Source organism: Oncorhynchus mykiss, chromosome 18 (assembly GCF_057628025.1).
Source record: "Oncorhynchus mykiss isolate SJ-2025 chromosome 18, ASM5762802v1, whole genome shotgun sequence".
NCBI lineage: Eukaryota > Metazoa > Chordata > Actinopteri > Salmoniformes > Salmonidae > Oncorhynchus > Oncorhynchus mykiss.
Window position 1 is genome coordinate 82,116,016 of NC_143039.1, and position 27,282 is coordinate 82,143,297.

General features: G+C 44.3%; 1 protein-coding gene across 1 annotated transcript; it reads left to right on the forward strand.

Annotated features, from left to right (window-relative positions):
* The first annotated feature begins 403 nt into the window (after positions 1-403).
* Positions 404-26,272, forward strand: spag1a (sperm associated antigen 1a). Its single transcript, XM_036953616.2, has 8 exons — positions 404-1,933; positions 4,713-4,812; positions 9,728-9,880; positions 10,053-10,189; positions 15,260-15,401; positions 17,842-17,968; positions 24,025-24,162; positions 24,860-26,272. The coding sequence occupies exons 1-8, from the start codon at positions 1,405-1,407 to the stop codon at positions 24,863-24,865; spliced, it is 1,332 nt and encodes a 443-aa protein (XP_036809511.2). The 5' UTR covers positions 404-1,404; the 3' UTR covers positions 24,866-26,272.
* The last annotated feature ends 1,010 nt before the right edge of the window (positions 26,273-27,282 follow it).

Sequence of the window (27,282 nt, forward strand, 5' to 3'; positions counted from 1 at the left end):
TGTATCGCGAGATCTTGGCCAACAACCTCCTTCCCTCAGTAAGAGCATTGAAGATGGGTCGTGACTGGGTCTTCCAGCATGACAACGACCAGAAACACACAGCCAGGGCAACTAAGGAGTGGCTCCGTAAGAAGCATCTCAAGGTCCTAGAGTGGCCTAGCCAGTCTCCAGACCTGAACCCAATAGAAAATCTTTAGAGGGAGCTGAAAGTCTGTATTGCCCAGCGACAGCCCCGAAACCTGAAGGACCTGGAGAAGGTCTGTATGGAGGAGTGGGCCAAAATCCCTGCTGCAGTGTGTGCAAACCTGGCCAAGAACTACAGGAAACGTATGATCTCTGTGATTGCAAACAAAGGTTTCTGTACCAAATATTAAGTTCTGCATTTCTGATGTATCAAATACTTATGTCATGCTATAAAATGCCATTTAATTACTTAAAAATCATACAATGTGATTTTATGGATTTTTGTTTTAGATTCCGTCTCTCACAGTTGAAGTGTACATATGATACAAATTACAGACCTCTACATGCTTTGTAAGTAGGAAAACCTGCAAAATCGGCAGTGTATCAAATACTTGTTCTCCCCACTGTATTTATATGTACATATTCTTATTCATTCTTTTACACTTGTGTGTAAAAGGTAGTTGTGAAATTGTTCAATCATTTGTTAGATATTACTGTATGGTCGGACCTAGAAGAACAAGCATATCGCTACGCTCGCATTAACATCTGCTAACCATGTGTATGTGACAAATACAATTTGATTTGATTTGTAGAACAGTGTCATGTTTCTACTGGTCAAGACATCTGCACTACAGGACCTTGATGAGTGTGGATGTAGAATTGTGTCATGTTTATTGTAGTGACTGAAGGGTTCAGTTGTCTGTTTGTCCCCAAGGAGTAGGAGTCCAAAGTAGGTTAGGAGTTTCCTAGTCTTAGATATAACCTTACACATCTATACATATGCTAATTATACGTTTGGAGTTACCTAGTCTAGGAGTTTCACCTATAAATATGCTAATTATTTCGACACCCTAAAGAGATACTGGAGCAATATCATTCATAGCACTCTATCATTAATATTACTACTTACTGGATATGACTTTGAACTGAATACAGAGGCCTATGGGCCCTGGTCAGAAGTAGGGTACTTCATATGAAATAGGATTCCATTTAGGATGTATAGTATTCCACTACTTAGGGAATAGGATTCCATTTAGGATGTATAGTAGTGCACTACTTAGGGAATAGGATTCCATTTAGGATGTAGCATATTTCACTGGTTTCCCAGAGAGTTCTGTTCCTGAAGTGTCCCCAGAGGAATATCCTCATTCTTCCCTGACATCACCTAACTGCTGGCAGCATAACTGGCTCCTCTCTCTTGCCAAGCACCAGTTCTCCCTCATGCAGTGGCCTCATGAAATATCTCTCCTCTCTCAGCACTGCAATGCAACAACACCGCCCCCTTTTGTGATGTCACTGCTGACTCCACCAGTAGGGGCGTGTCCTGACACCAGATCTTCCATCCAGCTTAGACTAGGCTGCTGCTCTAGGGGGAGGAAAGCTTTGACACTGCAGCGTACAGAGATAATAATGGGGAATGCACAGGATAAGCCCTCTGGATCCGGGGGGGCTAAAACGGACCAGGCCACCCCAGGATTCAGGAGGAGAAGCAGAGCTGGGAGTACGGAGAAGCCCAAGGCAGGGAAGGGTCCCCCAGAGAAGGGGTCGATGGCCAACGGAGCCACCCAGGGGGACAGGAACCAGAGTAAGGACATCCCACCAGACACCAGCTATCTGGACGCCCCCGCTGGAGCTCTGCCACCCCACCTGGGCCGGCTCAAGAACGAGGGTAACCACCTCTTCAAAAAAGGACAGTTTGCAGATGCTGTGGAGAAATACTCTGCAGCCATCGATGGCTGCTGTGACGCAGGTGGAGTACAATCAATAGCAGTGGCTTGTTACAGAGTTTGATGTCTCAGGATGGGGTTTAGTCTCAGAGTTCATGACCTCATACATGTCTTTGATGTGTGTTTCATCTCAGCAGGCAGCAAGCAGCGTGTTACTCAATCAGGACCGGCTCTAGCCTTTTGGGGGCCCTAAGCTAGATTTGGTTGGGGGGCCTCACGCCTTATGTATGCGGGTGTTTGAAAAGCCAGAAATTTCAGCCTGTTTTGGTGGGATGGAGTTTTGGCCTTCCATGGTGACATCACCATGTGTTAAATGAGTTAATCAACCAATAAGAAAGAGAGTTCCCAACCTCTCTCTCAATAACAGCACATTCTTTGTTTCCCCCTCGCCACTCCTTGACAGTTCCAGCAAAATTCTTGATTAAGAAATTGCCTTTTGCTAAGAAGCTATTTTAGTTTATTTTGAACCATTTTAATTTAAAACAATCTCAGTAAGGTACTTAAATATTACAAGAAATTATTTATTATTGAGATAAAAACTGCTGCATTGGACCATTAAAGCATGTTTCCTGCAATTCTTATTCTACACATTTTCACATGGGGCAGAGAGGAAGTTGCAATTGTACAACACATTTTATGCAATTCTACCCATTTTGCAATGGGGTGGAGATATTTATTTAGCAGTTTTAGAGCAAATTTCCTGCAATTCTATACATTTTACATGGCTTATGCTGTGTTAATGACATCTGAGTGAGAATGACAAACAAAATCAATGGGGGCCCCCTGGAGGTCAGGGCCCCTGGACACGTGCCCTGCGTGCCCGGTCGCTGTTTGGCCATGATTAATACAAGTTTAGTTAGCTGGCAAAAAAAATTGTTAGCTGGCGGCTAATTGAATGACTGTCGGTGATGGACATAACAAGACAAACTGCTGATGCACAACCACATTTCTAAATTCTACTATTTTAACTCTCAATAGTAAGTTGAGACCCTGACTGAGTTCCTAATTTACAACAACAACAAAAATGTCAAGTGACCGCTTATATTGCTTATGCCTGGAACCGGCCCTGAACTTAATATTTCAGGTTCCAGCAGTGAAGGAAAGTGGGTTAGTGAAACATCCATTTGATATAACTGAGGAAACAGGCCTACACCAGATGTTTTAACAGGAAACAGGCCTACACTAGATGTTTCTACAGGAAACAGGCCCAACACCAGATGTTTTAACAGGAAACAGGCCTACACCAGATGTTTTAACAGGAAACAGGTCTACACTAGATGTTTTAACAGGAAACAGACCTACACTAGATGTTTTAACAGGACACAGGCCTACACTAGATGTTTTAACAGGAAACAGGCCTACACTAGATGATTTAACAGGAAACAGGCCCAACACCAGATGTTTTAACAGGAAACAGACCTACACTAGATGTTTTAACAGGACACAGGCCTACACTACATGTTTTAACAGGAAACAGGGCTACACTAGATGTTTTAACAGGAAACAGACCTACACTAGATGTTTTAACAGGACACAGGCCCAACACCAGATGTTTTAACAGGACACAGGCCTACACTAGATGTTTTAAAAGGACACAGGCCTACACTAGATGTTTTAACAGGAAACAGGCCTACACCAGATGTTTTAACAGGACACAGGCCTACACTAGCTGTTTTAACAGGACACAGGCCTACACTAGATGTTTTAACAGGAAACAGGCCTACACTAGATGTTTTAACAGGAAACAGGTCTACAGCAGATGTTTGAACAGGACACAGGCCCAACACTAGATGTTTTAACAGGAAACAGACCTACACCAGATGTTTTAACAGGAAACAGGCCTACAGTAGATGTTTTAACAGGAAACAGGTCTACACTAGATGTTTTAACAGGAAACAGACCTACACTAGATGTTTTAACAGGTCACAGGACTAAGAGGCCCACTGTCAGTGATGTAGGATATTGTGGGTACTTGAATAATGACAATGAAGGTAGTCATAAGGACTGCGACAGGAAGATCATGTTCCTCCCAGCTGCTGTGTGTGTGTGTCATGGAGGAAATGGGTATTAGACCCAGGTTCACGTTAAGTGTCACTCGTTCCTAGTTTCTACAGGGTCCATTTCCTGACACAGGCCTCTTTGTTGTCATTGGGCTTTATGATAGTCATCCCAGAGCCCTCATCAGCCAATCCCTATTGCTGGTAGTGTGTCTGGAGTATGGGCTCGTGACATGCTGCTGCGTAGGCATTAACATTACACTCCTGCAAATTGGATTCAGTTGAATTTCCAAAACGTCATGAAAGCTCGTGGGTGGCAACACAAATAGATGCTAGTAGCAGGGAAAAACACAACAGCCAACAACATTATCTAGACTGACAGGAATCCATCACTACTGTGTAATGACTGATGATGGTCAACAATGGCTGATGCTGCAGATTGAGCTCCTTGGAGAAAGGGCAGTGGAAAGCCTTTTCCTTGTAAATGGATTGACCATGCAAACTGTACGGTGTGCACACACACACACTCAACATCATAGTCTGTCCTATTAACAAGTTTAACTGAGATCTGAGCAGAGTATGGACAAAATGCTCTCTGTTATTTTCGTTGCTCGCTTTGTTATTTTTTAAATTATATTTTTATTTAAATGACTTTGAAATACAAGTTGTCTTTGTTGTTAAAGGTATAGAGAGTGGAGAGGATCTGTGTATTCTCTACTCTAACATAGCTGTTTGTTGTTAAAGGTATAGAGAGTGGAGAGGATCTGTGTATTCTCTACTCTAACAGAGCTGTTTGTTGTTAAAGGTATAGAGAGTGGAGAGGACCTGTGTATTCTCTACTCTAACAGAGCTGCTTGCTACCTGAAGGATGGGAGCAACACAGAGTGTATCCAGGACTGCACCAGGTGAGGAGGCCTTGCTATCGCCCCTTCTACAGGCCAATACTCTTCTACATCTGTGTCCCAAATGGAACCCTATTCCAGATATAATGCATTACTGTTGACCAGGGCCCTGGTTATAGTGCACTATATAGGGCATATGGTGCCATTTGAAACACATCCCACCTCTCCCTGGGCTCAGTAAACATGTTAATAGTGGCAGGCGTATTAGGCTGTCTGAGAGACAGAGTATTAGGCTGTCTGAGAGACAGAGTATTAGGCTGTCTGAGAGACAGAGTGTTAGGCTGTCTGAGAGAGAGAGTATTAGGCTGTCTGAGAGACAGAGTGTATTAGGCTGTCAGAGAGAGACAGCGAGAGACAGAGTATTAGAATGTCTGAGAGACAGAGTACTAGGCTGTCTGAGAGACAGAGTATCAGTCTGTCAGAGAGAGACAGACTATTAGGCTGTCAGAGAGACAGAGTATTAGACTGTCTGAGAGAGACAGAGTATTAGACTGTCTGAGAGAGACCGAGTATTAGACTGTCAGAGAGAGACAGAGTATTAGACTGTCAGAGAGAGACAGAGTATTAGACTGTCTGAGAGACAGAGTATTAGACTGTCTGAGAGAGACAGAGTATTAGGCTGTCAGAGAGAGACAGAGAGAGAAAGAGTATTAGACTGTCTGAGAGACAGAGTGTTAGGCTGTCTGAGAGAGACAGAGTATTAGGCTGTCTGAGAGACAGAGTATTAGGCTGTCAGAGAGAGACAGCGAGAGACAGAGTATTAGACTGTCTGAGAGACAGAGAGAGAAAAAGTATTAGTTTGTCAGAGAGAGACAGAGTATTAGGCTGTCAAAGAGAGAAACAGAGAGACAGAGTATTAGGCTGTCAAAGAGACAGCGTATTAGACTGTCTGAGAGAGACAGAGTATTAGGCTGTCAGAGAGAGACAGAGAAAGACAGAGTATTAGGCTGTTTGAGAGACAGAGTATTAGACTGTCTGAGAGAGACAGAGATAGACAGAGTATTAGGCTGTCAGAGAGAGACAGAGAAAGACAGAGTATTAGGATGTTTGAGAGAAAGAGTATTAGACTGTCTGAGAGACAGAGTGTTAGGCTGTCTGAGAGAGACAGAGTATTAGGCTGTCTCTCAGACTGTTTGAGAGACAGAGTATTAGACTGTCTGAGAGAGACAGAGATAGACAGAGTATTAGGCTGTCAGAGAGAGACAGAGAAAGACAGAGTATTAGGCTGTTTGAGAGAAAGAGTATTAGGCTGTCAGAAAGACAGAGTATTAGACTGTCTGAGAGAGACAGAGAGAGACAGAGTATTAGACTGTCTGAGAGAGACAGAGATAGACAGAGTATTAGGCTGTCAGAGAGAGACAGAGAAAGACAGAGTATTAGGCTGTTTGAGAGAAAGAGTATTAGACTGTCTGAGAGACAGAGTGTTAGGCTGTCTGAGAGAGACAGAGTATTAGGCTGTCTGAGAGACAGAGTATTAGGCTGTCAGAGAGAGACAGCGAGAGACAGAGTATTAGACTGTCTGAGAGACAGAGAGAGAAAAAGTATTAGTTTGTCAGAGAGAGACAGAGTATTAGGCTGTCAAAGAGAGAAACAGAGAGACAGAGTATTAGGCTGTCAAAGAGACAGCGTATTAGACTGTCTGAGAGAGACAGAGTATTAGGCTGTCAGAGAGAGACAGAGAAAGACAGAGTATTAGGCTGTTTGAGAGACAGAGTATTAGACTGTCTGAGAGAGACAGAGATAGACAGAGTATTAGGCTGTCAGAGAGAGACAGAGAAAGACAGAGTATTAGGCTGTTTGAGAGAAAGAGTATTAGACTGTCTGAGAGACAGAGTGTTAGGCTGTCTGAGAGAGACAGAGTATTAGGCTGTCTCTCAGACTGTTTGAGAGACAGAGTATTAGACTGTCTGAGAGAGACAGAGATAGACAGAGTATTAGGCTGTCAGAGAGAGACAGAGAAAGACAGAGTATTAGGCTGTTTGAGAGAAAGAGTATTAGGCTGTCAGAAAGACAGAGTATTAGACTGTCTGAGAGAGACAGAGAGAGACAGAGTATTAGACTGTCTGAGAGAGACAGAGATAGACAGAGTATTAGGCTGTCAGAGAGAGACAGAGAAAGACAGAGTATTAGGCTGTTTGAGAGAAAGAGTATTAGACTGTCTGAGAGACAGAGTGTTAGGCTGTCTGAGAGAGACAGAGTATTAGGCTGTCTGAGAGACAGAGTATTAGGCTGTCAGAGAGAGACAGCGAGAGACAGAGTATTAGACTGTCTGAGAGACAGAGAGAGAAAAAGTATTAGTTTGTCAGAGAGAGACAGAGTATTAGGCTGTCAAAGAGAGAAACAGAGAGACAGAGTATTAGGCTGTCAAAGAGACAGCGTATTAGACTGTCTGAGAGAGACAGAGTATTAGGCTGTCAGAGAGAGACAGAGAAAGACAGAGTATTAGGCTGTTTGAGAGACAGAGTATTAGACTGTCTGAGAGAGACAGAGATAGACAGAGTATTAGGCTGTCAGAGAGAGACAGAGAAAGACAGAGTATTAGGCTGTTTGAGAGAAAGAGTATTAGACTGTCTGAGAGACAGAGTGTTAGGCTGTCTGAGAGAGACAGAGTATTAGGCTGTCTCTCAGACTGTTTGAGAGACAGAGTATTAGACTGTCTGAGAGAGACAGAGATAGACAGAGTATTAGGCTGTCAGAGAGAGACAGAGAAAGACAGAGTATTAGGCTGTTTGAGAGAAAGAGTATTAGGCTGTCAGAAAGACAGAGTATTAGACTGTCTGAGAGAGACAGAGAGAGACAGAGTATTAGACTGTCTGAGAGAGACAGAGATAGACAGAGTATTAGGCTGTCAGAGAGAGACAGAGAAAGACAGAGTATTAGGCTGTTTGAGAGAAAGAGTATTAGACTGTCTGAGAGACAGAGTGTTAGGCTGTCTGAGAGAGACAGAGTATTAGGCTGTCTGAGAGACAGAGTATTAGGCTGTCAGAAAGACAGAGTATTAGGCTGTCTGAGAGACAGAGTATTAGGCTGTCAGAGAGAGACAGCAAGACACAGAGTATTAGACTGTCTGAGATACAGAATATTAGGCTGTCTGAGAGAGACAGAGTATTAGGCTGTCAGAGAGACAGAGTATTAGAGTGTCTGAGAGAGACAGAGTATTAGACTGTCTGAGAGAGACAGAGAATTAGACTGTCTGAGAGAGACCGAGTATTAGACTGTCAGAGACAGAGTATTAGACTGTCTGAGAGAGACCGAGTATTAGACTGTCTGAGAGTGACAGAGTATTAGACTGTCTGAGAGAGACAGAGAGAGACAGAGTATTAGACTGTCTGAGCGAGACAGAGAGAGACAGAGTATTAGACTGTCTGAGAGAGACAGAGTATTAGACTGTCTGAGAGAGACAGAGAGAGAGTATTAGACTGTCTGAGAGAGACATAGTATTAGACTGTCTGAGAGATACAGAGTATTAGGCTGTCTGAGAGAGACAGAGTATTAGACTGTCTGAGAGAGACAGAGAGAGACAGAGTATTAGACTGTCTGAGAGAGACAGAGTATTAGGCTGTCTGAGAGAGACAGAGTATTAGACTGTCTGAGCTAGACAGAGTATTAGACTGTCTGAGCGAGACAGAGAGAGACAGAGTATTAGGCTGTCAGAGAGAGACATAGTATTAGACGGTCTGAGAGAGACAGAGAGAGACAGAGTATTAGACTGTCTGAGCGAGACAGAGAGAGACAGAGTATTAGGCTGTCAGAGAGAGACATAGTATTAGGTTGTCTGAGAGAGACAGAGTATTAGACTGAGAGAGACAGAGAGACAGAGTATTAGGCTGTCTGAGGAGACATAGTATTAGACTGTCTGAGAGAGACAGAGAGAGACAGAGTGTTAGACTGTCTGAGAGAGACAGAGTATTAGACTGAGAGAGACAGAGAGACAGAGTATTAGGCTGTCTGAGGAGACATAGTATTAGACTGTCTGAGAGAGACAGAGTATTAGGCTGTCAGAGAGAGACATAGTATTAGGTTGTCTGAGAGAGACAGAGAGAGACAGAGTGTTAGACTGTCTGAGAGAGACAGAGTATTAGACTGTCTGAGAGAGACAGAGTATTAGGCTGTCAGAGAGAGACATAGTATTAGGTTGTCTGAGAGAGACAGAGAGAGACAGAGTATTAGGTTGTCTGAGAGAGACAGAGTATTAGGTTGTCTGAGAGAGACAGAGTATTAGGCTGTTAGAGAAAGACAGATTTCCAGTCTGTATTAAACTCATTCATGCTCATCATGTGGTTGTTGTTGTAGTGTTTAACACATGTTCGTGGCACTACAAACACATTATTCACAGACTGTCTGCCTCTGTTTACAGACTGTCTGCCTCTGTTCACAGACTGTCTGCCTCTGTTTACAGACTGTCTGCCTCTGTTTACAGACTGTCTGCCTCTGTTCACAGACTGTCTGCCTCTGTTCACAGACTGTCTGCCTCTGTTCGCAGACTGTCTGCCTCTGTTCACAGACTGTCTGCTTCTGTTTACAGACTGTCTGCCTCTGTTCACAGACTGTCTGCCTCTGTTCGCAGACTGTCTGCCTCTGTTCGCAGACTGTCTGCCTCTGTTCACAGACTGTCTGCCTCTGTTTACAGACTGTCTGCCTCTGTTCACAGACTGTCTGCCTCTGTTCTGCCTCTGTTTATAGGTTAGACAAATGGCATGTGTTTTAGGTTTCCATTCACACACACACTCTCTCTATCACGTGTTTCTAAATGGCAGACATTATCTGCTGCAGCCTAGAGTGTCAGGACTGAGGTGAAGTCTTGTCCCACCACCTGGAACACAACGTGACCAAACGCAAAGTGGGGGTTGTGATCCTCTCTCTGTCTCTCTCACTCTCTCTCTCTTTCTCTCCCTCCCTCTGATCCTATTAACCCCAGGGCATTGGATATTCAGCCCTTCTCCCTGAAGCCCCTCCTCCGCAGGGCCACGGCCTATGAGTCAATGGAACGTTACCGACAGGCCTACGTGGATTTTAAGACTGTTCTGCAGATAGACATCGGGGTGCAGGCGGCACACGACAGTGTCCACAGGTAAACCAAGGATTTAAAGCAGCCCCCCTCAGAGGACATTGTGTATGGCCATACAACCATGACAGTGGAGGTTCCCCTGCAGTGAAAATGAACTTGCAGTTGTCTCTGTCAATATGGTGTCAGGGTTTATTTTAGGATGTGAACTGTGTGACCTGAGTGTGTTTTCCTCCAGGATCACCAAGCAGCTTATTGAGCAGGACGGCCCTGACTGGAGACAGAAGCTTCCGGAGATCCCTCTAGTCCCACTGTCAGCTCAGCAGCACCACAGGCAGAAAGACCCCAGCGCTGAGCTGGTCCAGGCTAGAGAAGGTCAGAGGTCACTTCCTGTTTACTGGCTAGCCACATCACTTCCTGTTTACTGGCTAGCCGTACCGTGAAATGACCAGATATTTTTTTTACCTTTATTTAACTAGGCAAGTCAGTTAATTAAGAACAAAGTCTTATTTTCAATGATGGCCTAGGAACAGTGGGTTCCTAGGCAGAACGACAGATTTGTACCTTGTCAGCTCAGGGATATGAACTTGCAACCTTTTGGTTACTAGTCCAACGCTCTAACCACTAGGCTACCCACTAGTTCAGACCTAGCAGATATCAAACAGTTTGAACATGTTTCATTGTGATCTAATTAAAAAAAATGTTTTATTTATTTTATTTCACCTTTATTTAACCAGGTATGCTAGTTGAGAACAAGTTCTCATTTGCAACTGCGAACTGGCCAAAATAAAGCATAGCAATTCGACACATACAACAACACAGAGTTACACATGGAATAAACAAAACAGTCAATAATACAATAGAACAAAAGAAAACAAAAAGTCTATATACAGTGAGTGCAAATGAGGTAAGTTAAGGAAATAAATAGGCCATGGTGGCGAAGTAATTACAATGTAGCAATTAAACACTGGAATGGTAGATCGGCAGAAGATGAATGTGCAAGTAGAGATACTGGGGTGCAAAGGAGCAAAATAAATAAATAAATACAGTATGGGGATGAGGTAGATTGGATGGGCTATTTACAGATGAGCTATGTACAGGTGCAGTGATCTGTGAGCTGCTGCTTAAAGCCAGTGAGGGAGATATGAGTCTCCAGCATCAGAGATTTTTGAAGTTCGTTCCTGTCATTGGCAGCAGAGAACTGGAAGGAAAGACCGGGTATTGAACCTGGGTTGTCCATGCAATTCAAGACAGCTTTAGTCCACTGAGCTAAAGCCTAGGCAATAAACAAGTCTTCAGGTCTGAGGAAAGGATTACTCATCACAATGAAACATGCGAAGTTGACCAAATCCATCCAAGTGCTGAAGTTGTGTTCTTGATCTAATAGCTGCAACATATAGATATATAAGTGTGTCACAGGGAATCTGAGTGAATGGTAGAAGTATTCCTGATGAGGTGTCTCAAGAGGAATCAATGAATTATGTAGAGTGTAACCTAATACCCACGGGTCTGCCAGTCACAGTGACAATGGCACCGGAGGGGACGGCTGCTGTTTTACAGGCTCCTAACCAATTGTGCTATTTTGTGTTTTTTTTAACTTATTTTGTACATAATGTTTCTGACCGAAAATAGCTTCTGGATATCAGAACAGCAATTACTGACCTCAAACTGGACAAAGATTTTTTCTTTAATGAGTCTGACGCGAAGGATATACTGTTGCTCCCGGACCAGGCCCAAATCCCTGTCATTCACATGAAGAGGAGACGGAGATCCGATTCCCTGACTTTCCATAACAAAGCCATCACCTACAAAGAGATGAACCTGGAGAAGAGTCCCCTAATCAAGCTGGTCCTGGGGCTCTGATCACAAACACAAACACATCCCACAGAGCCCCAGGACAGCAACACAACAAGACCCTACCAAATCATGAGGACACGAAAAGATAATTACTTGGAAAGAATATACAAAACAACGGAGCAAACTAGAATGCTATTTGGCCCTAAACAGAGAGTACACAGTGGCAGAATACCTGAGCACAGTGACTGACCCAAAATTAAGGAAAGCTTTGACTATGTACAGACTCAGTGAGCATAGCCTTGCTATTGAGAAAGACCACCATAGGCAGACCTGGTTCTGAAGAGAAGACAGGCTATGTGCAACACATCTATATTTTTCATTGCTGCCTATTTACCACCACAAACCGATGATGGCACTAAGACTGCACTCAACCAACTGTATAAAGTCATACATAATTATTTTTTATTTTATTTTATTTAACCTTCATATAACTAGGCAAGTCAGTAAAGAACAAATTCTTATTTACAATGTCGGCCTACCCCGGCCAAACCCAGACGACGCTGGGCCAATTGTGTGCTGCCCTTCGGGACTCCCAATTGCGGCCGGATGTAAAACAGCCTGGATTCGAACCAGGAACTGTAGTGACACCTCTTACATTGAGATGCATTGCCACTCGGGAGCAAACAAGGAAATGTTCATCCAGAAGCGGCGTTCCTAGTGGCCGGAGACTTTAATGCAGGCAAACTTAAATCAGTTTTACCTCCTTTCTACCAGCATGTTAAATGTACAACCAGAGGAAAAGAAACTCTAGACCACCTTTACTCCACACAGAGACGTGTACAAAGCTCTCCCTCACCCTCCATTTGGCAAATCTGTCCATAATTCTATCCTCTTGATTACTGCTTACAAGCAAAAACTAAAGCAGGAAGTACCAGTGACTCGCTCAATACGGAAGTGGTCAGATGAAGCGAATGCTACGCAACCGGACTGTTTTGCTAGCACAGACTGGAAAATGTTCCGGGATTCATCCAATGAAATTGAAGAGTATACCACCACAGCCAACGGCTTCATCAATTAGTGCCTTGAGGACGTCATCCCCACAGTGACTGTACGTACATATCCCAACCAGAAGCCATGGATCACAGGAAACATCCTCACTGAGATAAAGGCTAGAGCTTCCGCTTTCAAGGAGCAAGCCGCTTATAAGAAATCCCGCTATTCGATCAGACAAACCATCAAACAGGCAAAAGCATCAATAAGGTACTAAGATTGAATCCTACAACACCGGCTCTGACACTCGTCGGATGTGGCAGGGCTTGCAAACTATTACGGACTACAAAGAGAAACCCAGCCCTGAGCTTCACAGTGACTCGAGCCTACCAGATGGGCTAATTTCTTTTTATGCTCGCTTTGAGGCAGCACCAGCTGTTCCAGACGCTTTCCATAGCTGATGTGAGCAAGACCTTTAAACATGTCAACATTCAGAAGGCCGTGGGGCAATTACCAGGACGTGTACTCGGAGCATGTGTGGACCGACTGGCAAATGTCTTCACTGACAATTTCAACCTTTCCCTGATTGAGTCTGTAATACCAACATGTTTCAAGCAGACCACCACAGTCCCTGTGCCCAAGAATGCAAAGGTAACCTGTCTAAATGACCACCGCCACATAGCACTCAGGTCAGTAGCCATGAAATGCTTTGAACGGCTGGTCATGGCTCACATCATCACCATCATGCCTGAAACTCTAGACCCACTCCAATTCGCATACCGCCCAAACAGATCCACAGATGGCGCAAACTCAATTGCACTCCACACTGCCCTTTCCCACTTGGACAAAAGGTACATTACTGTATGTGAGAATGCTGTTCATTGATTACAGCTCAGTGTTCAACACCATAGAGCCCCCAATGCTCATCACTAAACTAAGGACACTGGGACTAAACACCTCCCTCTACAATTGGATCCTGGACTTCCTGACGGGCCGCCCCCAGGTGGTAAGGGTAGGCAACAACACATCTGCCACGCTGATCCACAACGCGGGGGCCCCTCAGTGGTGCATGCTTAGTCCCCTCCTGTACTCCCTGTTCACTCATGACTGCATGGCCAAGCATGACTCCAACAGCATCATTAAATTTGCTTATGACATAATGGTGGTAGGCCTGATCACCGACAACGACGAGACAGCCTATAGGGAGAGAACTGACAGTGTGTTGCTAGGACAACAACTTCTCCCTCAACCCGAGCAAGACAAAGGAGCTGATTGTGGACTATAGGAAAAAGAGGGCTGGACACGCCCCCGTTCTCATCGACAGGGCTGTAGTGGAGCGGGTTGAGATCTTCAAGTTCCCTGGTGTCCACATCACCAACAAACTATCATGGTCCAAACACACCAAGACAGTTGTAAAGAGGGCACAACAATGTCTATACCCCCTCAGTAGACTGAAAATATTTGTCATGGGTCCCCAGATCCTCAAAAAATTATACAGCTGCACCATCAACAGCATGCTGTCTGGTTGCATCACCGCTACAGAGGGTAGTGAGTATGGCCCAGTACATCACTGGGGCCAAGCTTCCTCCCAACCAGGAGCTCTATACTAGGTCGGTGTCAGAGGAAGGCCCCAAAAATGGTCAAAGATTCCAGCCACCCTTGTCATAGACGGTTCTCTCCACTACCGTATGGCAAGTGGTACCGGAGCACCAAGTCTAGGTCCAAGAGGCTTCTAAACAGCCCCGTTTTGTGTTTACACTCGCTAGAGTGTAACCTGATACCCACAGATCAGCCAGTCAGAGTGTGGTAGTTATGTAGAGTGTAACCTGATACCCACGGGTCATTCAGTCAGAGTGTGGTAGTTATGTAGAGTGTAACCTGATACCCACGGGTCAGCCAGTCACAGTGTAGTAGTTATGTAGAGTGTAACCTGATACCCACGGGTCAGCCAGTCACAGTGTGTTAGTTATGTAGAGTGTAACCTGATACCCACGGGTCAGCCAGTCACAGTGTGGTAGTTATGTAGAGTGTAACCTGATACCCACGGGTCAGCCAGTCACAGTGTGGTAGTTATGTAGAGTGCAACCTGATACCCACGGGTCTGCCAGTCACAGTGTGGTAGTCATGGAACAAACAGGGTCTGGTTGCCTGGCTGCTGCTGGCTCCCTTCAGGCTTCAGCATGACAACATTCTGTTGATTATCTCACCACAGACTGACCGTTAGTTTTTACCCACTGTCCAGAGTCAGACTGGTAGAAAGAGATTGTCCATGCAGATTATTCAGAAATAGATACAGATTAATAAAACAGGGTCTGTCATGTGAGACACCAGCACTCCTTAAGGGAGCACCTTAATCAGACTTCTCTACCCAGACTACCCAGTGTCCTGAATATGAAATGTCATATCTGTTGAGTTGACCAGAATGGTGTGCTGTGGATTAGACATAGTTCATCGAGTCACAGCACTGTTAAACTCAACAGAGGCTCAACCAGTCAGCTTTTGCTCATTTGACATTAGAAGTCATTGTAGGAAAGTTTTTTTTATATTTACAGTCAGCTAGAAGTAGTTTAATTAGTTAGAAAAACAAATCATATTGCTCTGAGTCTGCAGATTTCCTCTGGCATCACTACTGATAACTGCTTCTCTCTCTCTCCGCAGCCAAAAAAGCAGAGGCTCGCTTTGCCTCTCTCAAAACAGAAGGAAATGAGCATGTGAGGAAAAGCCAGTTCCATGACGGTCTAGAAAAGTACAGTGAATGCCTTAAGATCAAACCTGACGAGTGTTCCTGCTTTACCAACAGGTGACCCCTAACCCTGCTAAGCATACTAACCCTAATCCTGCTAGCATACTAACCATAACCCTGTTAGCATACTAACCCTAACCCTGTTAGCATACTAACCCTAACCCTGCTAGCATACTAACCCTAACCCTGCTAGCATACTAACCCTAACCCTGTTAGCATAGCATACTAACCCTAATCCTAACCCTGCTAGCATAGCATCCTAACCCTAATCCTAACCCTGTTAGCATAGCATACTAACCCTGACCCTGCTAGCATACTAACCCTAACCCTAACCCTGCTAGCATACTAACCCTAACCCTAACCCTGTTAGCATACTAACCCTAACCCTAACCCTGCTAGCATACTAACCCTAACCCTGCTAGCATACTAACCCTAACCCTGTTAGCATACTAACCCTAACCCTGTTAGCATACTAACCCTAACCCTGCTAGCATACTAACCCTAACCCTGCTAGCATACTAACCTTAATCCTGCTAGTATACTAACCCTAACCCTGTTAGCATACTAACCCTAACCCTAACCCTGCTAGCATACTAACCCTTACCCTGCTAGCATACCAACCCTAACCCTGTTAGCATACAAACCCTAACCCTGCTAGCATACAAACCCTAATCCTGCTAGCATACTAACCTTAATCCTGCTAGTATACTAACCCTAACCCTGCTAGCATACTAACCCTAACCCTGTTAGCATACTAACCCTAACCCTGCTAGCATACTAACCCTTACACTGCTAGCATACTAACCCTAACCCTGTTAGCATACTAACCCTAACCCTGCTAGCATACAAACCCTAATCCTGTTAGCATACTAACCATAATCCTCATAGCATACTAACCCTAACCTGACAAGTGTTCCTGCTTTAGCAACAGGTGACGCCCTAATCCTTCAGATCAAACCTAAGTTAATACTTACAGTAGATAATAGGAAGTGCTTATAGACAAGATTTACATTTGAGTTATTCAGCAGATAGATCTCCAGAGCCACTTACAGTTAGTGAATTCATCATAACCACATATCTCAGTCAAGTCCATTTTTCCTCAGTAATGTCCATGCTAGTAGGGGGAAGTCAATTTTTCCTCAGTAATGTCCATGCTAGTAGGGGGAAGTACATTTTTCCTCAGTAATGTCCATGCTAGTAGGGGGAAGTCCATTTTTCCTCAGTAATGTCCATGCTAGTAGGGGGAAGTCCATTTTTCCTCAGTAATGTCCATGCTAGTAGGGGGAAGTCCATTTTTCCTCAGTATTGTCCATGCTAGTAGGGGGAAGTAAATTTTTCCTCAGTATTGTCCATGCTAGTAGGGGGAAGTCCATTTTTCCTCAGTATTGTCCATGCTAGTAGGGGGAAGTACATTTTTCCTCAGTATTGTCCATGCTAGTAGGGGGAAGTCCATTTTTCCTCAGTAATGTCCATGCTAGTAGAGGGAAGTCCATTTTTCCTCAGTAATGTCCATGCTAGTAGGGGGAAGTCCATTTTTCCTCAGTAATGTCCATGCTAGTAGGGGGAAGTACATTTTTCCTCAGTAATGTCCATGCTAGTAGGGGGAAGTCCATTTTTCCTCAGTATTGTCCATGCTAGTAGGGGGAAGTCCATTTTTCCTCAGTATTGTCCATGCTAGTAGGGGGAAGTACATTTTTCCTCAGTATTGTCCATGCTAGTAGGGGGAAGTCCATTTTTCCTCAGTAATGTCCATGCTAGTAGGGGGAAGTACATTTTTCCTCAGTAATGTCCATGCTAGTAGGGGGAAGTCCATTTTTCCTCAGTATTGTCCATGCTAGTAGGGGGAAGTCAATTTTTCCTCAGTATTGTCCATGCTAGTAGGGGGAAGTCCATTTTTCCTCAGTATTGTCCATGCTAGTAGGGGGAAGTACATTTTTCCTCAGTATTGTCCATGCTAGTAGGGGGAAGTCCATTTTTCCTCAGTAATGTCCATGCTAGTAGAGGGAAGTCCATTTTTCCTCAGTAATGTCCATGCTAGTAGGGGGAAGTCCATTTTTCCTCAGTAATGTCCATGCTAGTAGGGGGAAGTACATTTTTCCTCAGTAATGTCCATGCTAGTAGGGGGAAGTCCATTTTTCCTCAGTATTGTCCATGCTAGTAGGGGGAAGTCCATTTTTCCTCAGTATTGTCCATGCTAGTAGGGGGAAGTAAATTTTTCCTCAGTATTGTCCATGCTAGTAGGGGGAAGTCCATTTTTCCTCAGTAATGTCCATGCTAGTAGGGGGAAGTACATTTTTCCTCAGTAATGTCCATGCTAGTAGGGGGAAGTCCATTTTTCCTCAGTAATGACCGAGTGCGAGTGGCATTTATTTGATTAATTTTTATATGATTGTAAGCACAGTTCTTTATCAGTGTAGTACTGTACACAAAAATTGCCATGATACATGACCACATTCAAGCCCACTGTTAGTCCTTAACTCCTACCCTTCACCCCCAGAGCCATCTGTTATCTGAGACTGGGTTGTTTTGAAGAGGCCAGACAGGACTGTGACTCCGCCCTCAAGCTGGAACCAACCAATAAGAAGGCCTTCTATAGACGGGCGCTGGCGTTTAAAGGTTTACAGGTGGTTATCTATTATTCAAAGTCCTAGTTGGTTCAACACATTTTTTTGTTGTTGTGAAGAACAAGGAAAACCAATGAACACTGTGTTTTCCAAAAACAGGAAAACGGCTTGTTTTTTGTTAACTCAGCAGATAAAACAATTAACATGTGGGTGGGGTTACATGTGGAATGCATTTTATTGGCCAAATGCACAACCAATACTTCCTGTCCCTTCAAAATAGGAGTTCACCCTTCTAACCTCATCTACTATCTATTAAGTCACCAATTAATAGCTATTTATTCATCTATTAATTAAGTCACCAATTAATAGCTATTTATTAATCTATTACTGTAAATGGTTAGCTGGTTAGCAAATTGATCAGAAACCCCCGCCCACCAGTCTCAACGTCAACAGTGAAGAGGCGACTCCAGGATGCTGGCCTTCTAGGCAGAGTTCCTCTGTCCAGTGTCTGTGTTCTTTTGCCCATCTTAATCTTTTATTCTTATTGGCCAGTCTGTGATATGTCTTTTTCTTTGCAACTCTGCCTAGAAGGCCAGCATCTTGGAGTTGCCTCTTTGCTGTTGACGTTGAGACTTGTGTTTTTCAGGTACTATTTAATGAACCTGCCAGTTTAGGACTTGTGAGGCGTCTGTTTCTCAAACTAGACACTCTAATATACTTGTCCTCTTGCTCAGTTGTGACCTGGGGCCTCCCACTGCTCTTTATATTCTGGTTAGAGTCAGTTTGCGCTGATCTGTGAAGGGAGTAGTACACAGAGTTCAAATCAAATCATTGATTTGAACTTTTGAACTCTGTGTACTACTTCAAATCAAATCAAATTTTATTTGTCACATACACATGGTTAGCAGATGTTAATGCGAGTGTAGCGAAATGCTTGTGCTTCTAGTTCCGACAATGCAGTAATAACCAACAAGTAATCTAACTAACAATTCCAAAACTACTGTCTTATACACAGTGTAAGGGGATAAAGAATATGTACATAAAGATATATGGATGAGTGATGGTACAGAGCAGCATAGGCAAGATACAGTAGATGGTATCGAGTACAGTATATACATATGAGATGAGTATGTAAACAAAGTGGCATAGTTAAAATGGCTAGTGATACATGTATTACATAAGGATGCAGTAGATGATATAGAGTACAGTATATACGTATACATATGAGATGAATAATGTAGGGTATGTAAACATTATATTAGGTAGCATTGTTTAAAGTGGCTAGTGATATATTTTACATCATTTCCCATCAATTCCCATTATTAAAGTGGCTGGAGTTGAGTCAGTGTGTTGGCAGCAGCCACTCAATGTTAGTGGTGGCTGTTTAACAGTCTGATGGCCTTGAGATAGAAGCTGTTTTTCAGTCTCTCGGTCCCAGCTTTGATGCACCTGTACTTACCTCGCCTTCTGGATGATAGCGGGGTGAACAGGCAGTGGCTCGGGTGGTTGTTGTCCTTGATGATCTTTATGGCCTTCCTGTAACATCGGGTGGTGTAGGTGTCCTGGAGGGCAGGTAGTTTGCCCCCGGTGATGCGTTGTGCAGACCTCACCACCCTCTGGAGAGCCTTACGGTTGAGGGCGGAGCAGTTGCCGTACCAGGCGGTGATACAGCCCGCCAGGATGCTCTTGATTGTGCATCTGTAGAAGTTTGTGAGTGCTTTTGGTGATAAGCCGAATTTCTTCAGCCACCTGAGGTTGAAGAGGCGCTGCTGCGCCTTCTTCACGATGCTGTCTGTGTGAGTGGACCAATTCAGTTTGTCTGTGATGTGTATGCCGAGGAACTTAAAACTTACTACCCTCTCCACTACTGTTCTGTACTACTGTACTGATGTGGATAGTGGGGTGTTCCCTCTGCTGTTTCCTGAAGTCCACAATCATCTCCTTAGTTTTGTTGATGTTGAGTGTGAGGTTATTTTCCTGACACCACACTCCGAGGGCCCTCACCTCCTCCCTGTAGGCCGTCTCGTCGTTGTTGGTAATCAAGCCTACCACTGTTGTGTCGTTCGCAAACTTGATTATTGAGTTGGAGGCGTGCGTGGCCACGCAGTCGTGGGTGAACAGGGAGTACAGGAGAGGGCTCAGAACGCACCCTTGTGGGGCCCCAGTGTTGAGGATCAGCATGGTGGAAATGTTGTTGCCTACCCTCACCACCTGGGGGCGGCCCGTCAGGAAGTCCAGTACCCAGTTGCACAGGGCGGGGTCGAGACAAGTCTCGAGCTTGATGACGAGCTTGGAGGGTACTATGGTGTTGAATGCCGAGCTGTAGTCGATGAACAGCATTCTCACATAGGTATTCCTCTTGTCCAGATGGGTTAGGGCAGTGTGCAGTGTGGTTGAGATTGCATCGTCTGTGGACCTATTTGGGCGGTAAGCAAATTGGAGTGGGTCTAGTGTGTCGGGTAGGGTGGAGGTGATATGGTCCTTGACTAGTCTCTCAAAGCACTTCATGATGACGGAAGTGAGTGCTACGGGGCGGTAGTCGTTTAGCTCAGTTACCTTAGCTTTCTTGGGAACAGGAACAATGGTGGCCCTCTTGAAGCATGTGGGAACAGCAGACTGGTATAGGGATTGATTGAATATGTCCGTAAACACACCGGCCAGCTGGTCTGCGCATGCTCTGAGGGCGCGGCTGGGGATGCCGTCTGGGCCTGCAGCCTTGCGAGGGTTAACACGTTTAAATGTTTTACTCACCTCGGCTGCAGTGAAGGAGAGTCCGCTTGTTTTCGTTGCAGGCCGTGTCAGTGGCACTGTATTGTCCTCAAAGCGGGCAAAAAAGTTATTTAGTCTGCCTGGGAGCAAGACATCCTGGTCCGTGACTGGGCTGGTTTTCTTCTTGTAGTCCGTGATTGACTGTAGACCCTGCCACATACCTCTTGTGTCTGAGCCGTTGAATTGAGATTCTACTTTGTCTCTATACTGACGCTTAGCTTGTTTGATAGCCTTGCGGAGGGAATTGCTGCACTGTTTGTATTCGGTCATGTTACCAGTCACCTTGCCTTGATTAAAAGCAGTGGTTTGCGCTTTCAGTTTCACGCGAATGCTGCCATCAATCCACGGTTTCTGGTTAGGGAATGTTTTAATCGTTGCTATGGGAACGGCATCTTCAACGCACGTTCTAATGAACTCGCACACCGAATCAGCGTATTCGTCAATGTTGTTATCTGACGCAATACGAAACATATCCCAGTCCACGTGATGGAAGCAGTCTTGGAGTGTGGAATCAGCTTGGTCGGACCAGCGTTGGACAGACCTCAGCGTGGGAGCTTCTTGTTTTAGTTTCTGTCTGTAGGCCGGGATCAGCAAAATGGAGTCGTGGTCGGCTTTTCCGAAAGGAGGGCGGGGCAGGGCCTTATATGCGTCGCGGAAGTTAGAATAACAATGATCCAAGGTTTTTCCAGCCCTGGTTGCGCAATCGATATGTTGATACAATTTAGGGAGTCTTGTTTTCAGATTAGCCTTGTTAAAATCCCCAGCTAGAATGAATGCAGCCTCAGGATGTATGGATTCCAGTTTGCAAAGAGTCAAATAAAGTTTGTTCAGAGCCATCGATGTGTCTGCTTGGGGGGGAATATATACTGCTGTGATTATAATCGAAAATAATTCTCTTGGTAGATAATGCGGTCGACATTTGATTGTGAGGAATTCTAAATCAGGTGAACAGAAGGATTTGAGTTCCTGTATGTTTCTGTGATCACACCACGTCTCGTTAGCCATAAGGCATACGCCCCCGCCCCTCTTCTTACCAGAAAGATGTTTGTTTCTGTCGGCACGATGCGTGGAGAAACCCGCTGGCTGCACCGCCTCCGATTGCGTCTCTCCAGTGAGCCATGTTTCCGTGAAGCAAAGAACGTTACAGTCTCTGATGTCCCTCTTGAATGCTACCCTTGCTCGGATTTCATCAACCTTGTTGTCAAGAGACTGGACATTGGCAAGAAGAATGCTAGGGATTGGTGCACGATGTGCCCGTCTCCGGAGTCTGACCAGAAGACCGCCTCGTTTCCCTCTTTTACGGAGTCGTTTTTTTGGGTCGCCGGCTGGGATCCATTCCGTTGTCCTGGTTGAAAGGCAGAACACAGGATCCGCTTCGCGAAAATCATATTCTTGGTTGTACTGATGGTGAGTTGACGCTGATCTTATATTCAGTAGTTCTTCTCGACTGTATGTAATGAAACCTAAGATGACCTGGGGTACTAATGTAAGAAATAACATGTAAAAAAACAAAAAACTGCATAGTTTCCTAGGAACATGAAGCGAGGCGGCCATCTCTGTAGGCGCCATGGCAACAGAACAGTTGTACGAGATCTTCAGTTTCTTGGCAAATTCTCTCATGGAATAGCCTTCATTTCTCAGAACAAGAATAGACTGATGAGTTTCAGAAGAAAGTTCTTTGTTTCTGGCCAATTTGAGCCTGTAATCGAACCAACAAATGCCGATGCTCCAAATACTCAACTAGTCTACAGAAGGCCTCTTTAATCAGCACAACAGTTTTCAGCTGTGCTACCATAATTACAAAATGTTTTCTAATGATCAATTAGCCTTTTAAAATGATAAACTTGGATTAGCTAACACAACATGCCATTGGAACACAGGAGTGATAGTTTCTGATAATGGGCCTCTGTACTCCTACGTAGATATTCCATTTAAAAAATCAGCCGTTTCCAGCCACAATAGTCATTTACAACATTAACAATGTCTACACTGTATTTCTGATCATTTTGATGCTATTGTAATGGACAAAAAAGGTGCTTTTCTTTCAAAAACAAGGACATTTCTAAGTGACCCCAAACCTTTGAACGGTAGTGTACGTACAGACAGGGACACACTCCAACTCTCCAACATAGTTTACAAAGGCAGTATTTGTTTAGTGAGTAAAAATTAAAACTTATAATCAATATAAATAGTAAAGTCAGGTAATGATACTCCAAAATATCTACTTACAATAAGTAGTACTTTACAGATACGCCCAAAACACTACTTAAATAGTCCTTTAAAGTATTTTTACTTAAGTACTTTACACCACTGGCATTAATGTATGACTTAATAGGTATTAATAGATGTCTTAATAGATAGTAGATTAATAGAATGAAGTTAGAAGAATGAACCTCTATTTTGAAGAGACAGGAACTGTTGCATTTGGAAAATGACAGGCATTCCACATGTAACCCTAACCCTAACCCACTTGTGAAAATCGAAACATGAAGTCGTTTTTTTGTTTATATGTAAAAAAAAATATTTAAAAAAGCCTTTTTCACGTTGCAGATTTTTCTGTTATAAACTTGGAAAAAATGGTTTTGTGCCCATGTTTTTGTGTGAAGCCAATGGACACTATCGCCCTTGAGGATAGAAGAGATGCAACATGTTTTTATTATTATTGTCCAGCCATGTGGTCCAGTGCTGCAGAGGAAGGCCTAGTTAAGCTGCAGCTGGCCCAGAACAGAGCGGCATGTCTTGCTCTTCATTGTAATCAGAGGGCTGATATTAATACTATGTATGCCAGTCTATCTTGGCTAAGAGTTGAGGGGAGACTGACTGCATCACTTATTCTTTTTATAAGAAACATTAATGTGTTGAAAATACCAAATGGTTTGCATAGTCAACTTACACGCAACTCCAGAACAAATAGAAAGCGTACAGTATTATATAGAGCCATTATTGCATGGAACTTCCTTCCATCTCATATTGCTCAAAAGAACAGCAAACCTGGTTTAACAAAACTAATAAAGCAACACCTCACGCCTCTCCCCTATTGGACCTAGATAGCTTATATGTAGGATATGTGTGCTGTTTTTAAAAAATGTATGTAGTTCTCTTCTTGTCTATTAATGTTCTGTAATATGTTGTGTTTTGTGTGGATCCCGGGACGAGTAGTTGCTGCTGTCGCAAAGTCTAATGGGGATCCTAATAAAATACCAAATACCATTGATTTTTAACCCCTTTTTGACATTCTACCTCCCCCTCCTTCTCTCACTCTTTCTCCACACACGCTCACCCTTTCTTCATCCTCTCTCTCTTTTCCTCTACCCCACTCTCTTCGCCTCCTCTCCCTCCCTTCCCAGGACTACCTGTCTTCCAGCAGTGACCTCCAGGAGGTGTTACAGCTGGACCCCAACGTCCACGAGGCTGAACAGGAGCTGGAGACTGTGACAGGGCTGCTCAGACAGAGCCTCATGGACGGAGCCCAACTCACACCCAGGGTAGATACCCAACACACACCCAGGGTAGATACTCAACACACACCCAGGGTAGGTACTCAACACACACCCAGGGTAGATACCCAACTCACACCCAGGGTAGGTACTCAACTCACACCCAGGGTAGGTCCCCAACACACACCCAGGGTAGGTACTCAACACACACCCAGGGTAGGTACCCAACACACACCCAGGGTAGGTACTCAACACACACCCAGGGTAGGTACTCAACACACACCCAGGGTAGGTCCCCAACTCACACCCAGGGTAGGTACTCAACACACACCCAGGGTAGGTCCCCAACTCACACCCAGGGTAGGTTCTCAACACACACCCAGGGTAGGTTCTCAACACACACCCAGGGTAGGTTCTCAACACACACCCAGGGTAGGTTCTCAACACACACCCAGGGTAGGTCCCCAACTCACACCCAGGGTAGGTTCTCAACACACACCCAGGGTAGGTACTCAACACACACCCAGGGTAGGTCCCCAACTCACACCCAGGGTAGGTTCTCAACACACACCCAGGGTAGGTTCTCAACACACACCCAGGGTAGGTCCCCAACACACACCCAGGGTAGGTCCCCAACTCACAACCAGGGTAGGTACTCAACACACACCCAGGGTAGGTACCCAACTCTTTATTCCACCTCAGGTTTGATGTCAGAGATCAGACTGAACTCTTTATTCCACCTCAGGTTTGATGGCAGAGATGAGACTGCCACAGGAGACTGTATAGGAGGCTGATGAAGAGAGAGACTGATGGAGACCTGGGAAGGCTGTTCAGGCCTCATCATCCCTCACAGAGTTGACATGAACTAAGGTGAACTATGCTGGATGTTGGGCTCTGACTCCATCTGCCTTCAAAGAGCATCATTAAAGCATTGCGTCAACGACGGCAGAGCGTTGTTCAATAATTCCCAGCAGGCAGCTGCATCCTTCATTTCCATTCTGGAGACTCTAAAGATACTTTAGATGCAATGCAGCTTCTTACATTTACATTTGTCATTTAGCAGATGCTCTTATCCAGAGAGACTTACAGTAGTGAGTCATTTAGCAGACTCTCTTATCCAGAGAGACTTGCAGTTAGTGCATTCTTTACCTCAGCATGCTCAGACCCCCTACAGCAACACACTGTAGAGAAAGGGTGCGTCACAAATGATGCCCTACTCTCTATAAAGTGCACTATGTTTGACCAGGGCTCATAGGTCTATAATCAAATGTAGTGCACTATATAGGGGATAGGGGTGCCATTTGGGACTCAGACCCAACATCTTAAAAGCTAGGAGTGACTAGTTTTGCAGAAGTATTTGATTTCTTCCCACTAACAGCAGATTATGCAGACCGGCGGTATTACAGATTGGAGAAGCGATCGACAGAAGCTCTAGAAGCACACTGGAACACAATGTGGGAGAGATGTGGTGTGCCTTATTGAGATTCAAGTTGAACCATATATTTGGGAAGTGTAATCTGAACCTCAGAGAAATAACATCCTTGTATATATGTAATAAACTGCTGCTTTGATACACTGCAGAGTATTTTACATGTGGAAACCAAAAAATATGTTGCCACTGTATTGACAGTCATGCATGTACCTTTTCAACCTTTAAAGGGCACTGTTGGCTAATTAATGCATAATGAAAGATGGACAACTGTGTATATCATGTACTGTATGCTTTTAATCTCAGGTTCAGTCTTGAACATGACCATGATTGTATGGTAAATGTTAGCTCTGGTCCATGGCGTTAGAGGAATTGTAATGGCCTGGACCAGAGCTAGGTAAATGTGTATAGTAGTCAAACACTGATCTGCTAGTTTTCAGATGTTGCTCTACTGCTTTATAAAATCCCCAAACCCCCTTCAGATAGTTATCTGTTGCGTTAGAGATCAACCCCCTTCAGATAGTTAGTTATCTGTTGAGTTAGAGATCAACTCCCTTCAGATAGTTATCTGTTGAGTTAGAGGTATTTCAGTTAGTGTCTGAAACTGATTAATAACAAGCTGCGTGTGTTGAATATATTGTGAATGTTCTGCTTTCACCACAGATTGGTCTATTTAGAACATAGACCCCTCTGAGGTGGTTGTTCATGATTAAACACGTCTGCTTTGTACTGTGTACCATGTGTTCATTCTGAAAGATGTCTAGAGTTGACTTCATGCAGTCAGTTACTGATGATCAGTAGGACTGATGATATGAAGCAACTTACTTGATGACTCTCAGTATTTTAGTTGTCCCGATGACAAATCCATTTTGTATGTTCAACAACAAAGTATTAGCCTGAGTGCCAGTCTGTTTGAGCTGTCATGCCAAACAGTTTGGTTTGAGCTATGGAGTTGGCCAGAGCACAAACAGATCTGGGACCAGGCTACAAAAGGAGACTACAGATCTGGGACCAGGCTACAAAAGGAGACTACAGATCTGGGACCAGGCTATAGAAAGAGACAACCAGATCTGGGACCAGGCTATAAAAGGAGACAACAGATCTGGGACCAGGCTATAGAAAGAGACAACAGATCTGGGACCAGGCTATAAAAGGAGAACAGATCTGGGACCAGGCTATAGAAGGAGACAACAGATCTGGGACCAGGCTATAAAAGGAGACAACAGATCTGGGACCAGGCTATAGAAAGAGACAACAGATCTGGGACCAGGCTATAAAAGGAGAACAGATCTGGGACCAGGCTATAGAAGGAGAACAGATCTGCGACCAGGCTATAGAAAGAGACAACAGATCTGGGACCAGGCTATAAAAGGAGAACAGATCTGGGACCAGGCTATAGAAGGAGACCACAGATCTGGGACCAGGCTAACAACTTACACTCATGGGTTTATTTTTGTGAACTATGCATTTACATACCAATTATGAAGCAAATTAGAAAACAAATATACAAATACCATAAGCTCCAATCGCTCTCTACAAGTTAGACACTAGTCATCAAAGTATCATACAGAATCACAGGAAGTGGGAAAAGGGGGGTGGAAACAAACGGACAAACTGCAGCTTGTGGCATGTTATCAATCCAGACTGATAGTTGAGCAGCACCACAACAGCAGATAAATGAACAGTTTAGGGGTCAACTTTTAGTTTAGAACATACATCCATGCATTCTGAGGTATTGC